Genomic DNA, 12390 nt, shown 5'->3' on the forward strand with positions numbered 1-12390 from the left:
ACGAGCAGGGCCGGAAATAAGAAACATCTCTTATAGGACTGGAACATTTATTGGACATTGTCCACTGGCGTGTGCCGCATCTTCATAGTCAATCTTTCAAAACTTCGGAAAATTTATTGGCCAAAATGTCCAGTGTCACCCTTAGTTTTTAAAAAAATTATGGGACATTTTAAAATTTTATTGGACAATGTACAGTGTGCTTATTTCCGGCCCTGAGAAGGAAACTGCCAGTGTTTGACTCTTTATTGGGCAGTCCCACCACCATATGGACTGGCGGACTGCCGTGAAGTCCATTTTTAAAGGGAGTCGAGGTGACGTCACGGAGATACAGCTGACCGAGATGCGCGAGTGGCTGTCGTATTTGTTGTTATGCCACCTTGAGAAGTTGAGAGGTTTTCGTACCGTGCTGAACGCTGTTTTGTGATGTCGCGATCTCTCGTTTCGGGGCTTCAAACTTTTAGCCCGCAATAGGCCTAGGCCTGACTGGTGTTTAAGTTCGTTTAGTACTACGCAGTTATACGGATTAATGAATAATTGGAATTAAAATTTCTTCGTCTACGGGTCCACTAAAACTTTAAAAACGCCGAATTTAAAGCAAGCCTGGCCTCGAGCGCGGAATCCGACGACGGTGGAGAATCTCCCCCACCGCGGAAAAAGCAGCGCCTTTCTCCCAATACAGTTACCATGCAAGCTACCAATGGCTGTCCGCAACACAATGGGGAATCAGGCGCGTCCGCGGCTTGTACTGGCAACGCTTTACAGTATCGCAACGGGGGAAGCTGCGCCCTAACTGAGAATGGTGAACTCAATGGTGAAACCAGTAAATTGAACGCATCCGCTAAAATCAAATCTGGGACTGATCAAGACATTGTTAGATTGATTGGCCAACATCTACGATGTCTAGGCTTAAAGTACGTTCATTACCATACAGATTACTTACCATTACACCCATTTACTATTACAAAAACCATTTAAAAACCAAAACAAACCCTTTAAAATAGTCATTTCTGTAAATACTACTTGCCCTAATGTTTTGCAACATTTAGTACAAAGGGTTAGGAAAACCAGCGTTACTTAATACTTCCCGATAAACCCCTACTAACTAGGAATCTATTAAACCTAGCTGCGTGTATCCCGCGTGAAAACCTTAATTACAACGATCTAGTAAGTTTTAATTACACACAAATTAATTAAAATTAAAGTAAAACCAATATTTACAAGGGTTCAAGTAATAGGGGAGGAGTTATCAGTAGTATCAAAACACAGAACACAGGTGTTGTTAAAAGTTGCGCTTTAATGTTTATCCTTTTAAATACATGTTTAAAATGAACTTCCAGGCCTAAATTAAATCTAAAATATAAATTTTAAGCCAAAATTCATCATATTTGAAACAAGATTATCACTTGAAGTTAAGCCTTGTTCATAACATTGAACTTGAACTTCAGGAATCCGAGTAAATTGCCCTTTTTTTCATAGATTAGGCCTAATATGATCTTTTGACGGAGTTCACCAACCTCGTAAATTATCAAATTTAAATTAGATTCCGGACCAATACGCTTAAAATTAATTAAATACGAAATATGTTTATTAAGTGTTTAAGAGCTAAGCCTATTTTTCTGATAATGTTTGAACTGCATCATAGGCATATTTAATGATGGGTAGAAGAAGGTGGAGGAGGTTCTTGTAAGGATTATGTTTTTAGAGTAACATTCACAAGGTTTCATTTGGAAATAAGACGCGATCTAGATTTTTTTGCAACTTAATGTTAAAAGTTAGGGAATGCACCTTAGAAAGACATGCTACAATATCAGATTACCAGAGTTTTGCTTTATCATTGAACAACTCTATCATTTAGCTTAAGAGGTTGGGTAAAGTGTTAAAGTTTCAAATCCTTTGTATCACTGTGTGATAGTCCAAGTAGTGCTACAATATTAATACATTATGTGTATGTGGGTAGGAAAAATTGGATTTAATATGAAATTTGTTAATATGGACTTCTTAGACCTACTAATTAACGTCATCATGGTTTGATAGTCCAATTTGTTCGTTTTCCAGTATTTCCAAAATGTTGGATTATTGAAAATGTTTTCGGTTATAACCTAGCAAAGTTGGTCTGTAGTTGCTATGTTTACTACAAAGTTGGTTTATAGAGCTATTTCAGAGGGGGTAATGGCTACGTCACCAATGCTATTTGCCCATAGAGAAAACCCTCATAAAATGGCCGCCCTACACTCAAAGGCAGGCCCAATTTTCGTAGCAGACGAAATTTTTCCCCCACTGAAATAGCTCTATAGAGTAATTTCTTTCCCATATACGGCAACGTCATAACCCTCTATCTCTTACCTTAGTGATATCCCCCCTCCCCTTCCCTTCCGGGGGCAAATAGTATTCTCTAGTACAAAGTTGCCCCTAACGTAGGGGATACACAGTTCACTCCCCCTCTCAACCGAAATTACTCTATAGTGGTTATGTTAATTCAGGGTTGCCACGGGTCAGGGAAAACCTGGAAAAGTCAAGGAATTTAAAAATGGGCTGAAAAGGTCAGGGAAAAGTCAGGGAATATTAAAATTTTAAGCAAAGTCAGGGAATTTGATTTTAGTGGTAAAATTTCAGGGGATAAGTCTTTATAGGTAAATATATAAAGTAGGAGGAGCTAATTGAAAAATATAACAAATCGTCACGAGTGACGTTTCTAGTGTGGAAAAATGACGCTCGCGCTCAAATTCGTAAGATCATGGAAAGAATGCACGTGAGGAAATTTGTTTTAGTTTGAAAAAAATAAAATCCTCACGAGCATTCTACATCTAGACTTGTGTCTCGTGCAAAATCGCGCGCAACTGTGATGACGTTTTCTTATTTTTTGACAAGTTGAGCAAGACCAAATACTTTATATATTCACCTATTGAAAGAGTAATGAAAGTTTCTCCTCATCCTCTCTTAACACGGGATAACTCTAGAGCAATCCTTAAAAATGCTGTCTAGAAATGTTTGCTCTCTAAAAAAATCTTTTGACTGTTATTTATAGTTAAAATGTTTCTTATTCATTTCGGAGCAACAAATACATTGGAAAACTTAATGTAGATCGAGTTTATTTAATTATAAGCACTTAAAACGTGCTGTAAACATTTACGCTTTCGGCCTAAAAGGTCATTGGGAAAACCTGGAAAAGTCAGGGAATTTGGTTCTGAAAATTCCGTAGCAACCCTGTACTATGATTTCATAAGATGCATTCCATAAGTGTGACATTCATTTTACTGTATAATGCTACTACCTTACTGAGACAGCTGATTCAGAGTTCATGCAAACCTGGAAATAAAATGTTGACTAATAGTTAAGGGAAAATGTATATATAATTTTTCATAAAATTCAGGTAAATCAAGGTAATTTGTGAGGCGCTCGAGTAACTGTGCCCTGAAATGGTTGCTGTGACTAAAAATAACCAATTCCGTAGTTACAGACATAAAAAGTAAAACCACACCAGCAGTTACTAGGCGGCCTTACACCTAGAAATATATGGGAAAAAACCTGGAAATGTCAGGGAAATCGGTGTTCCAAAAGTTATATGAACCCTGTAATGCAAGAACGACACTATAGTATTAGCATAACGCAATTAAATTATACATTGTTTGCTACTGATTATTTTTATAAACTACATTCTGACTTTGTTCTTACTCCAATTGGTCAGTAAAACCCTTACCCTGGAGAAGTCCATTTTTTAAATTTTGAAATGAAAAATATGTAGCAATAACGACCCTGTTCGTGATCACGATTGAACATTTCTTTGAATTAATGTGTTACCATTTCGATTTATTTAGAATTGAATGTAAATGAACGGTGTGTTTGTTTCATTTTATTATCTTGGTGTAGTCGAACTGTGGAACAATTGATTCAGGAATCAGGATGTCGATTGGATCATCCTGCAGCTGCAAAGTTTCAGTCAAATATAATGAATGGAGACTGGACAAAGGTTAAGAATCCTTATATATTAACGTAACATTTATAAAAGAACTTAAGGATCATTTTATATATTTAATAATATAATGTATTTTCAGATTTATTTATTTTTAATTTAATTTAACTTTACAGGCAGAATCAGACTTAAATGACTTAAAACTTTTGCTAGAAACACCACAATCAATTGTGGTAAGTAATTTTGAGTTAAAGTAGTCTTCTTGCTAGTCTTTGCAGTTTTTGTGATATAAGAATGCTCTAAAATATTGAAGGGATAGTAGCGTTTAAATCTCTCATTAAGTTTTGAATCAATACTTCATTTTCAAATTTAATATAAACAATAGCCTTTGATGTATAATGGTTGTATGTTTTAAGAACTATACTTCGAAGTAGTAGTGTTAATGTTTACTGGAGTAGTAATTGGGCTTTGGGCAGTGTCACGTGTCTGCCCCTACATAACATATTGTACATCCCTTTAAATGACGGACCCCGTCTAGCCAATCAGGCGCATTCCCCCGCCAATCAGTAAAGATCTTTACCATTTTGGTGTAAAGGGAGGAGCTATCTTAAGGCACGCCCCTTGGGCCTCTATAGTCTGCTACTACGAACTTTCTCGTGACGACACAGGCTCCAATCTTTTACCTCGGTTTTGGCGACCATATTGTCATAAGTCGTCAGCTCAGTCCATACATACTATTGAGACTACCAGTATTGACGTCACGTCCCTGTAGCTCCTCCCACTCAGTACCACTCTTTTGTAGTTTACCAAATATTTAGCGACATGTTCATTCTTCAAGAAAACTCGACGGTTATGACATCACCCTGTTGCAGTTACACTCTATGAAGCAAACACCAATCGCGAGTTACAGATATTTTACACCAGAAGATGACACTGTTATGTCGTCATCAACTGCAAAGGGCTGTGTGCCATTAAACGCTGCTATCCCTATAAATTTCTTCCTGAACTTATAAGTGCTTTTAATTAAAAACTATTAAGTATCTCCAATTAAGGCTCTACAGATGATTGAATTACCGTTCTTTAGGAAATGAAGTTTCTATTGCTAGAGCAAAAGTACTTAGAGCATTTGGAAGATGGCAGAATATTAGATGCCCTTCAGTGTTTGCGACACGAACTAACTCCTCTCAAGCACAAAACGGCTCATGTACATATGCTCAGCAGGTATATATATATATATAGCCGTAGCATTTTGCCAAAAAAAAAACCCGAATTTGAAATTAACACAACGAACCCGTGTTTTCTAATCAGCTATATGATGTGCAATACGGGAGATGAGTTACGTCTTATGTCCCAGTGGGAAGGCAAAGGATTTCTCTCCCGACAAAAGCTCATGGAAAAGCTGCAAGGTGACATATTGATATCGTCAAATATCAGTGAGAATATTGATAACTTTCGTCAACGGTTTTGCAGTTTTTCTCCCTCCAAGTGTCATGCTTCCCCCACGTCGCCTTCAAACACTGTTAACGCAAGCGGTGGAGCTCCAGAAAGACCGCTGCCCTTATCACAACTCTCAGACTGATAGCAGCCTAGAAAACGCATCCCTTCTTATAGATCACATTTGTTCTAAGTAAGCTTCAACTCTGACATGACTCGAGTCCTGTTTCGCAATTCCTTGGTTTCATCTAATTCGTTTGTGCTAGAGGCGTGCGGTTATTTATTCGCGAATACTAGGCTTAACTATCATTCTGTAGTTCGAAGAAACAATGTCTTTTATACGTGCGTAGAGTAATTTGTTTCTGTTAGGTCCTGTTTTGCAATTCCTCGGTTCCAGCTAATTCGTTTATGCTAGAGGCGTGCGGTTATCTATTCGCGAATAATAGGCTTAACTATCATTCTGTTGTTCGAAGAAAAAGCAGTTTTATATTTACTCGGCTTAATTTGTTTCTGTCAGTATCTAATAGCATTTTTCTGCTGAATATTATTTCCAGCGAAGAATTTCCTTGCGAGTCCATCCAAATTCTAAACGACCACTGCGATGAAGTGTGGTTTTGCAAATTCTCAAATTCAGGAATGAAATTAGCGACGGGCTCCAAAGATAGTACAGTTATCATTTGGGATGTGGACTTGGTCAGATTTTAATCTTGGTTTAAGAATAAATCAATTATGTCCCAACAACAACGTGAACCTTTTTCCGTATATTTATTGGTAATGTAGGAAACCCTAGAACTGACTCATAACAAAACATTTGAGGGTCATTCGTACGGCGTCTCCTATCTAAGTTGGAGTCCCGACGATACGTATTTAATAGCATGCGGGCCTGATGATTGCTCAGACTTGTGGGTATGGAATGTTCAAACTGGGGAACTTAGAGTGAAAATGAGCCATTCGCCCGAAGATAGCTTAACGTCTTGCGCTTGGCATAAGGACGGAAAGAAATTCGTTACTGGCGGTACTCGGGGACAATTTTATCAATGTGTAAGTATTAAAATTGACTCTAATGGGGGGCATAGATCATTTATTGTTTCGTTTTAGGATTTAGACGGCAATGTTCTCGATTCGTGGGAAGGCGTCAGAGTGCAATGCCTTTGGTGTAGGCGTGACGGCAAAGCGGTTTTAGCCGCCGATACGCATCGCAGAATCAGAGGCTATAATTTCGATGATCTCACAGATTACAATATGTAAGTGCAGAGATACATATAGCCACAATTTTATAAGATATGTTTCAAAGGCTTAGTTTTAACTATTAAGTGTACTAGTTAATACTTAGAAGACTTAGACTTAGACTTAGATAATGTGTCTGTTTTGAATACAGAATTCAAGAAGACCATGCTGTGATGTCATTCACTTGCGACGATACGGGAAGACTTGCATTGATTAATGTAGCTACCCAGGTATGTACATTGTGTGGCCTTGTTTGAATGTGAAATTTGACTGACTGAGTTTGAGGGGAAATTTGTTGTTTATTAGGGAGTTCATTTGTGGGACCTTGAAGACAGAGTTCTTGTGAGAAAGTTCCAAGGAGTTACTCAGGGATATTATACAATTCACTCCTGTTTTGGTGGTGTTAATCAAGTCTTCTTAGCCAGTGGCAGTGAAGGTAATTATGGCTGCTCATTTCCTAAAGGTTGTTGGGTCGGGTTTCAATTTGATTACTCGAGTTAAGCAAGTAGTCCACTAAGCCTTGTGAAACCGTATCGTTAACGTAACTTCACATATCCAAGTACGAACAGAACGCCATCTGATAACGTTTCTTAAACGATGCTTTCGGACTTAGGTAATGGGCGCCCTCTTTCCGATGATTTACGAACTCAAAACGGTAACGATACGGTTTCGCAAGGCTAAGTGGACTACTTGTTTCAGAGTACTTACCTTAATGGGCAAAACTATCTCGATTCTTTAATGATGTATGTATTAGATAACAAAGTGTACGTGTGGCACATCAAACGAGAAGCTCCTATCTCGATTCTGAGTGGGCACACGCGCACGGTAAACTGCATTAGTTGGAATCCAGCTGTGCCAAGCATTTTAGCCAGCGCCTCGGACGATGGAACAGTACGGATATGGGGACCATCCCGAAAGTATCGTTCCAGAACTTGTAGTAGTAATGGCGCAACGAGTAGCGGTGGTGGAATTAGCGGAGGAAAGAAATCAAATACCAGCAATGGTAGTATATGTTCTAGAGGTAATTTCCATAGCTAATATCTACTAGTCAATGTTATAAGGAAGCAAAAGTAGTTGATTTGCAAATTGCTCGTTCAAGAGCATTTTGCAACTGAAGCAAAAGTAGTTGATTTGCAAATTGCTCGTTCAAGAGCATTTTGCAACTGAAGCAAAAGTAGTTGATTTGTAAATTGCTCGTTCAAGAGCATTTTGCAACTGAAGCGAAAGTAGTTGATTTGCAAATTGCTCGTTCAAGAGCATTTTGCAACTGAAGCGAAAGTAGTTGATTTGCAAATTGCTCGTTCAAGAGCATTTTGCAACTGAAGCGAAAGTAGTTGATTTGCAAATTGCTCGTTCAAGAGCATTTTGCAATTGAAGCGAAAGTAGTTGATTTGCAAATTGCTCGTTCAAGAGCATCTTGCAACTGAAGCGAAAGTAGTTGATTTGCAAATTGCTCGTTCAAGAGCATCTTGCAACTGAAGCGAAAGTAGTTGATTTGCAAATTGCTCGTTCAAGAGCATCTTGCAACTGAAGCGAAAGTAGTTGATTTGCAAATTGCTCGTTCAAGAGCATCTTGCAACTGAAGCGAAAGTAGTTGATTTGCAAATTGCTCGTTCAAGAGCATCTTGCAACTGAAGCGAAAGTAGTTGATTTGCAAATTGCTCGTTCAAGAGCATCTTGCAACTGAAGCGAAAGTAGTTGATTTGCAAATTGCTCGTTCAAGAGCATCTTGCAACTGAAGCGAAAGTAGTTGATTCGCAAATTGCTCGTTCAAGAGCGTTTTGCAACTGAAGCGAAAGTAGTTGATTTGCAAATTGCTCGTTCAAGAGCGTTTTGCAACTGAAGCGAAAGTAGTCGTTTTGCAAATTGCTCTTGAATGAGAAATGTGGATTGTGTATTTCTAGGTATTTTCACAAAATCGGATGCAAGCGCCACAGTATGAAAATAAAGCCCAATTGTAGCAACATAAAAAAAAAATTTGTGAAGATATAAAAGTTTTTTGGGACTCGCTTTCCAATTTCACCGTTGGTTTTAAAACAAAAAAAAAAAGAAGAGTATGATTAATTATTATGTCTCGATTCATCGTTGGTTTTTATAATATATAAACAACTGGGCTAAACCTAGAAAAAGTCTTTAACATTTTTTAGCCTTAAAACCTGACATTTCTTAACATAATTGAAGTGAATGTTCAATTCAATAATGTAGAGTTTATTCTAAAAATGATAAAACGGAGAAGAAAATGGAAAAAAAAATACCGTAAAAGGAAAAAAAAAATCACGAACTTGTTTTTATAGTTTGTTTATATTGCGTATCGTATACAAAAGAAAAAACAACAAATAATGTCCATTGGTGCCTTTCTAAACCCACTCCTTAATTTGTTTCTTCTTCTTCTTCTTCATGGTGCCGTTTTCCTCTATCGTTATTTATAAAATAATAAGTTGAAGGGAATGGCGTAGGTTAATGAAATAATGCCGCCAATATTAATATGTAACTAACACGAAAAGTCCTCCGTTAATTCTATACCGATTTCTGTAGTTTCAACTTAATGTTGACTAGAAATCGGCAAGTGTCAAGTAAGTTGAAACATCATTGACAAAACGCAAATTTTTGTTGTTAGCAAATGACAACTGTTTATATAACACGCGCTCTTAGCACCTCTAACCAATCAGTGCTCTTTTTCATCGTTGTGTTTCATAAACTCGGGTTTAAGCTCTGCTGATTGGTTAGAGGTCCTTGGAATAGTTTTTGCAATGATACAATGTAAAAATTTTGCACCCTAACCAGTCGGAGTTACCTGAGTGCTCTTTTTCATCTTTGTGTTTCATAAACGCGGGTTATGAAACGATTTAAGCTCCGCTGATTGGTTACAGGTCCTTGGAATAGTTTTTGCAATGATACAATGTAAAAATTTTGCACCCTAACCAATCAGAGTTACCTGAGTGCTCTTTTTCATCGTTGTCTTTCATAAACCCTCTTTATGAAACGATTTACGCTCTGCTGATTGTTTAGAGCTCCTTGGAATAGTTTTTGCAATGATACAATGTAAAAATTTTGCACCCTAACCAACCAGAGTTACCTGAGTGCTCTTTTTCATCTTTGTGTTTCATAAACTCCGGTTACGAAACGATTTAAGCTCTGCTGATTGGTTAGAGCTCCTTGGAATAGTTTTTGCAATGATACAATTTAAAAATTTTGCACCCTAACCAATCAGAGTTACCTTCGTGCTCTTTTTCATCTTTGTGTTTCATAAACGCAGGTTATGAAACGATTTAAGCTCTGCTGATTGGTTAGAGATCCTTAGAATAGTTTTTGCAATGATACAATTTAAAAATTTTGCACCCTAACCAATCAGAGTTACCTTCGTGCTCTTTTTCATCTTTGTGTTTCATAAACGCAGGTTATGAAACGATTTAAGCTCTGCTGATTGGTTAGAGATCCTTAGAATAGTTTTTGCAATGATACAATTTATAAATTTTGCACCTTAACCAATCGGAGGTTTTTTTTTTTCATCTTTGTGTTTCATAAACTCTGATTATGAAACTATTTCAGCCCTGCTGATTGGTTAGAGGTCCTTGGAATAGTTTTTGCAATGATACTATTTTAAAATCGTTCCTTTTTGCACCTTTAAGGTAAAGCACGGGTCTATGGATCCCCTACAAGGTAACTTGACTCTTGAACTCCGGGTTCATCTTTGGCGTTCGTGAGGAAAGTCAACTTGTTCCCTAGGGAATCCACGTGACCCGCGCTTTGCTTTAAACTTAAACTTAAAGGTTTGAGACGTTGGTTTAACGGAAGACTTATGAGGTTAAGTTACATTGTTAATATTGACTCCGAAAAAATTGTCCTTAATTCCCTTTCATTTATCCCTTTTAACTATCGAAACCTCCTTGGTCCCCATGGTCTCGTGCGACGATTTAAAATAATAGTTTAAACTATATAATAATTGAAACAAACGAAAAATAGCCAACTAATAAAGAAAGGGCTTGAAAAACAAAACCTTTTGACATTTGCTATATATAAATTATTTCTACCATGTGTAATATATTGGTAGGATATAATGGCGGTGCACCAAAACCCTTTAACGCGGGTGAAAACGATGAATTTTTATTCACCCGCTGGTTATTGAAACTAACATAACAAATACATACAAATGGTGCATCTTCTCCGTAAGAATTTTTAAATTATCATTTTAAAGGAACATTTGTTTTTTTCAAATTTTTTTTGTTTAAGAGTATGATTGTTTTTACAGGTAATTAAAGCCTAAGTATCCAATATATACGTATTATTTGTTTTATTTATTTAATTGGATTAGTATTTATGTCCTACACTTTTGTAGGAAAGCAAACGGAGGAAAACTGGTATGAAAGGCATATAACATGGGTTTGCCTTCTCTTGAAGCAAATGTCGCCTCCTAAGGTGCACTTAACATGTTGGCTAATACCAGTTTTCTCTAGTGAATTACAGGAACCAATCGGAATTCGTGTATAGGGCCTGTCAACTCCACAGCCGAGGCTTAATTGCTTTAAGAATAATAATTTTTGTCCAAGGTATGCTTTTTAGGGGTGGCTAAGGCTTACTACACATAACCGCGTTTTCAAGCATAGTGTATCCGTTTTCCCGCGTCAATAGACCTTTTCTATGTAACGGGGGTTTAAATTTTCCTTCCACCTCGCTTTTTTACGCCTCCGCTGGAGTCTTGTGCCATGAGAGTGCTTAGAGACGGGAATGTATCAATACCCTTGTACGTCCCGAACCTGAGGATTGCTTAACCCCATTTTTTGCCTCGGAAAGGTCTATAGTGTCGCAATGGCCGTAACAGAAGCTTTAGCGCACGTCGCTTTTTTACGCCTGCGCTGGAGTCTTTGTATCATGAGAGTGCTTAGAAACGGGAATGTATCAACGCCCTTGTACGTCCCGAACCTGAGGATTGCTTAACCCCATTTTTTACATAGAAAAGGTCTACAGCGTCGCAATGGCCGTAATAGAAGCTTTAGCGCACGTCGCTTTTTTACGCCTCCGCTGGAGTCTTGTACCATGAGAGTGCGAAGACTGAGACGGGAATGTATCAACACCCTTGTACGTCCCGAACCTGAGGGTTGCCTAACCCCATTTTTTTACATGGAAAAGGTCTATAGCGTCACAATGGCCGTAACAGAAGCTTTAGCGCACGTCGCTTTTTTACGCCTCCGCTGGAGTCTTGTACCATGAGAGTGCGAAGACTGAGACGGGAATGTATCAACACTCTTGTACGTCCCGAACCTGAGGATTGCTTAACCCCATTTTTTTACATGGAAAAAGGTCTATAGTGTCACAATGGCCGTAACAGAAGCTTTAGCGCACGTCGCTTTTTTACGCCTCCGCTGGAGTCTTTGTCTCATGAGAGTGCTTAGAAACGGGAATGTATCAACACCCTTGTACGTCCCGAAGCTGCGGGTTGCTTAACCCCATTTTTTTACGTAGAAAAGGGCTATAGTGTCACAATGGCCGTAACGGAAGCTTTAGCATGACTTTTCAAACTCATACTCTATGCGAGCGCGCCGCTAATGTGTAGTAAGCTTAAAGGGCTCCTTCGGACCCTTAGACACATGGCCCCGCGGATTTCCGAGCCCCCCTACCTAACCAGAGGGAGGGAGTGAAAGAAGGAGGATATTAACAAGGAGGGAACTACTTAGGGGTCGGAAATCGGTGGGGCAAAGTGTTGAGGAAGATCGTCTATGAAGAGGGGATGTAAATCCGCGGGGCCATGTGTCTAAGGGTCCGAAGGAGCCCTTTAAGGGAACCCAATTCTAATAACCTTTGCAAAGATGAAATACTGGAGC

General features: G+C 38.3%; 1 protein-coding gene across 2 annotated transcripts; it reads left to right on the top strand.

The window, feature by feature from the left end:
- Nucleotides 1-339: 339 nt before the first annotated feature.
- LOC149678315 (WD repeat-containing protein 26) lies at nt 340-10845 on the top strand. Of its 2 annotated transcripts, none has more exons than XM_089836306.1 (13): nt 340-911; nt 3868-3967; nt 4087-4143; nt 4995-5131; nt 5219-5316; nt 5381-5537; nt 5899-6037; nt 6125-6385; nt 6443-6588; nt 6723-6801; nt 6878-7007; nt 7326-7574; nt 8476-10845. In XM_089836306.1, exons 1-13 carry the CDS (start codon nt 685-687, stop codon nt 8511-8513), a joined length of 1818 nt encoding a protein of 605 aa, XP_089692432.1. In that variant the 5' UTR covers nt 340-684; the 3' UTR covers nt 8514-10845. The 2 variants fall into 2 exon arrangements, with proteins under 2 accessions (XP_089692432.1, XP_089692431.1); XM_089836305.1 differs by having other exon boundaries at nt 341-911; nt 7326-7592.
- Nucleotides 10846-12390: the final 1545 nt, after the last annotated feature.

The sequence above is a fragment of the Phalangium opilio genome, unplaced genomic scaffold, assembly GCF_054372755.1.
Source record: "Phalangium opilio isolate 3A_F unplaced genomic scaffold, DU_Popi_V2 ptg000042l_1, whole genome shotgun sequence".
Lineage (NCBI taxonomy): Eukaryota > Metazoa > Arthropoda > Arachnida > Opiliones > Phalangiidae > Phalangium > Phalangium opilio.

Bases quoted from the DNA above. Each gene is read 5' to 3' on its own strand.
- LOC149678315 (XM_089836305.1), top strand. From the start codon at position 685: ATGCAAGCTACCAATGGCTGTCCGCAACACAATGGGGAATCAGGCGCG. The intron at 912-3,867 runs GTACGTTCATTA...ATCTTGGTGTAG, and splicing joins CTACGATGTCTAGGCTTAAA to TCGAACTGTGGAACAATTGA. The intron at 3,968-4,086 runs GTTAAGAATCCT...TTAACTTTACAG, and splicing joins TGAATGGAGACTGGACAAAG to GCAGAATCAGACTTAAATGA.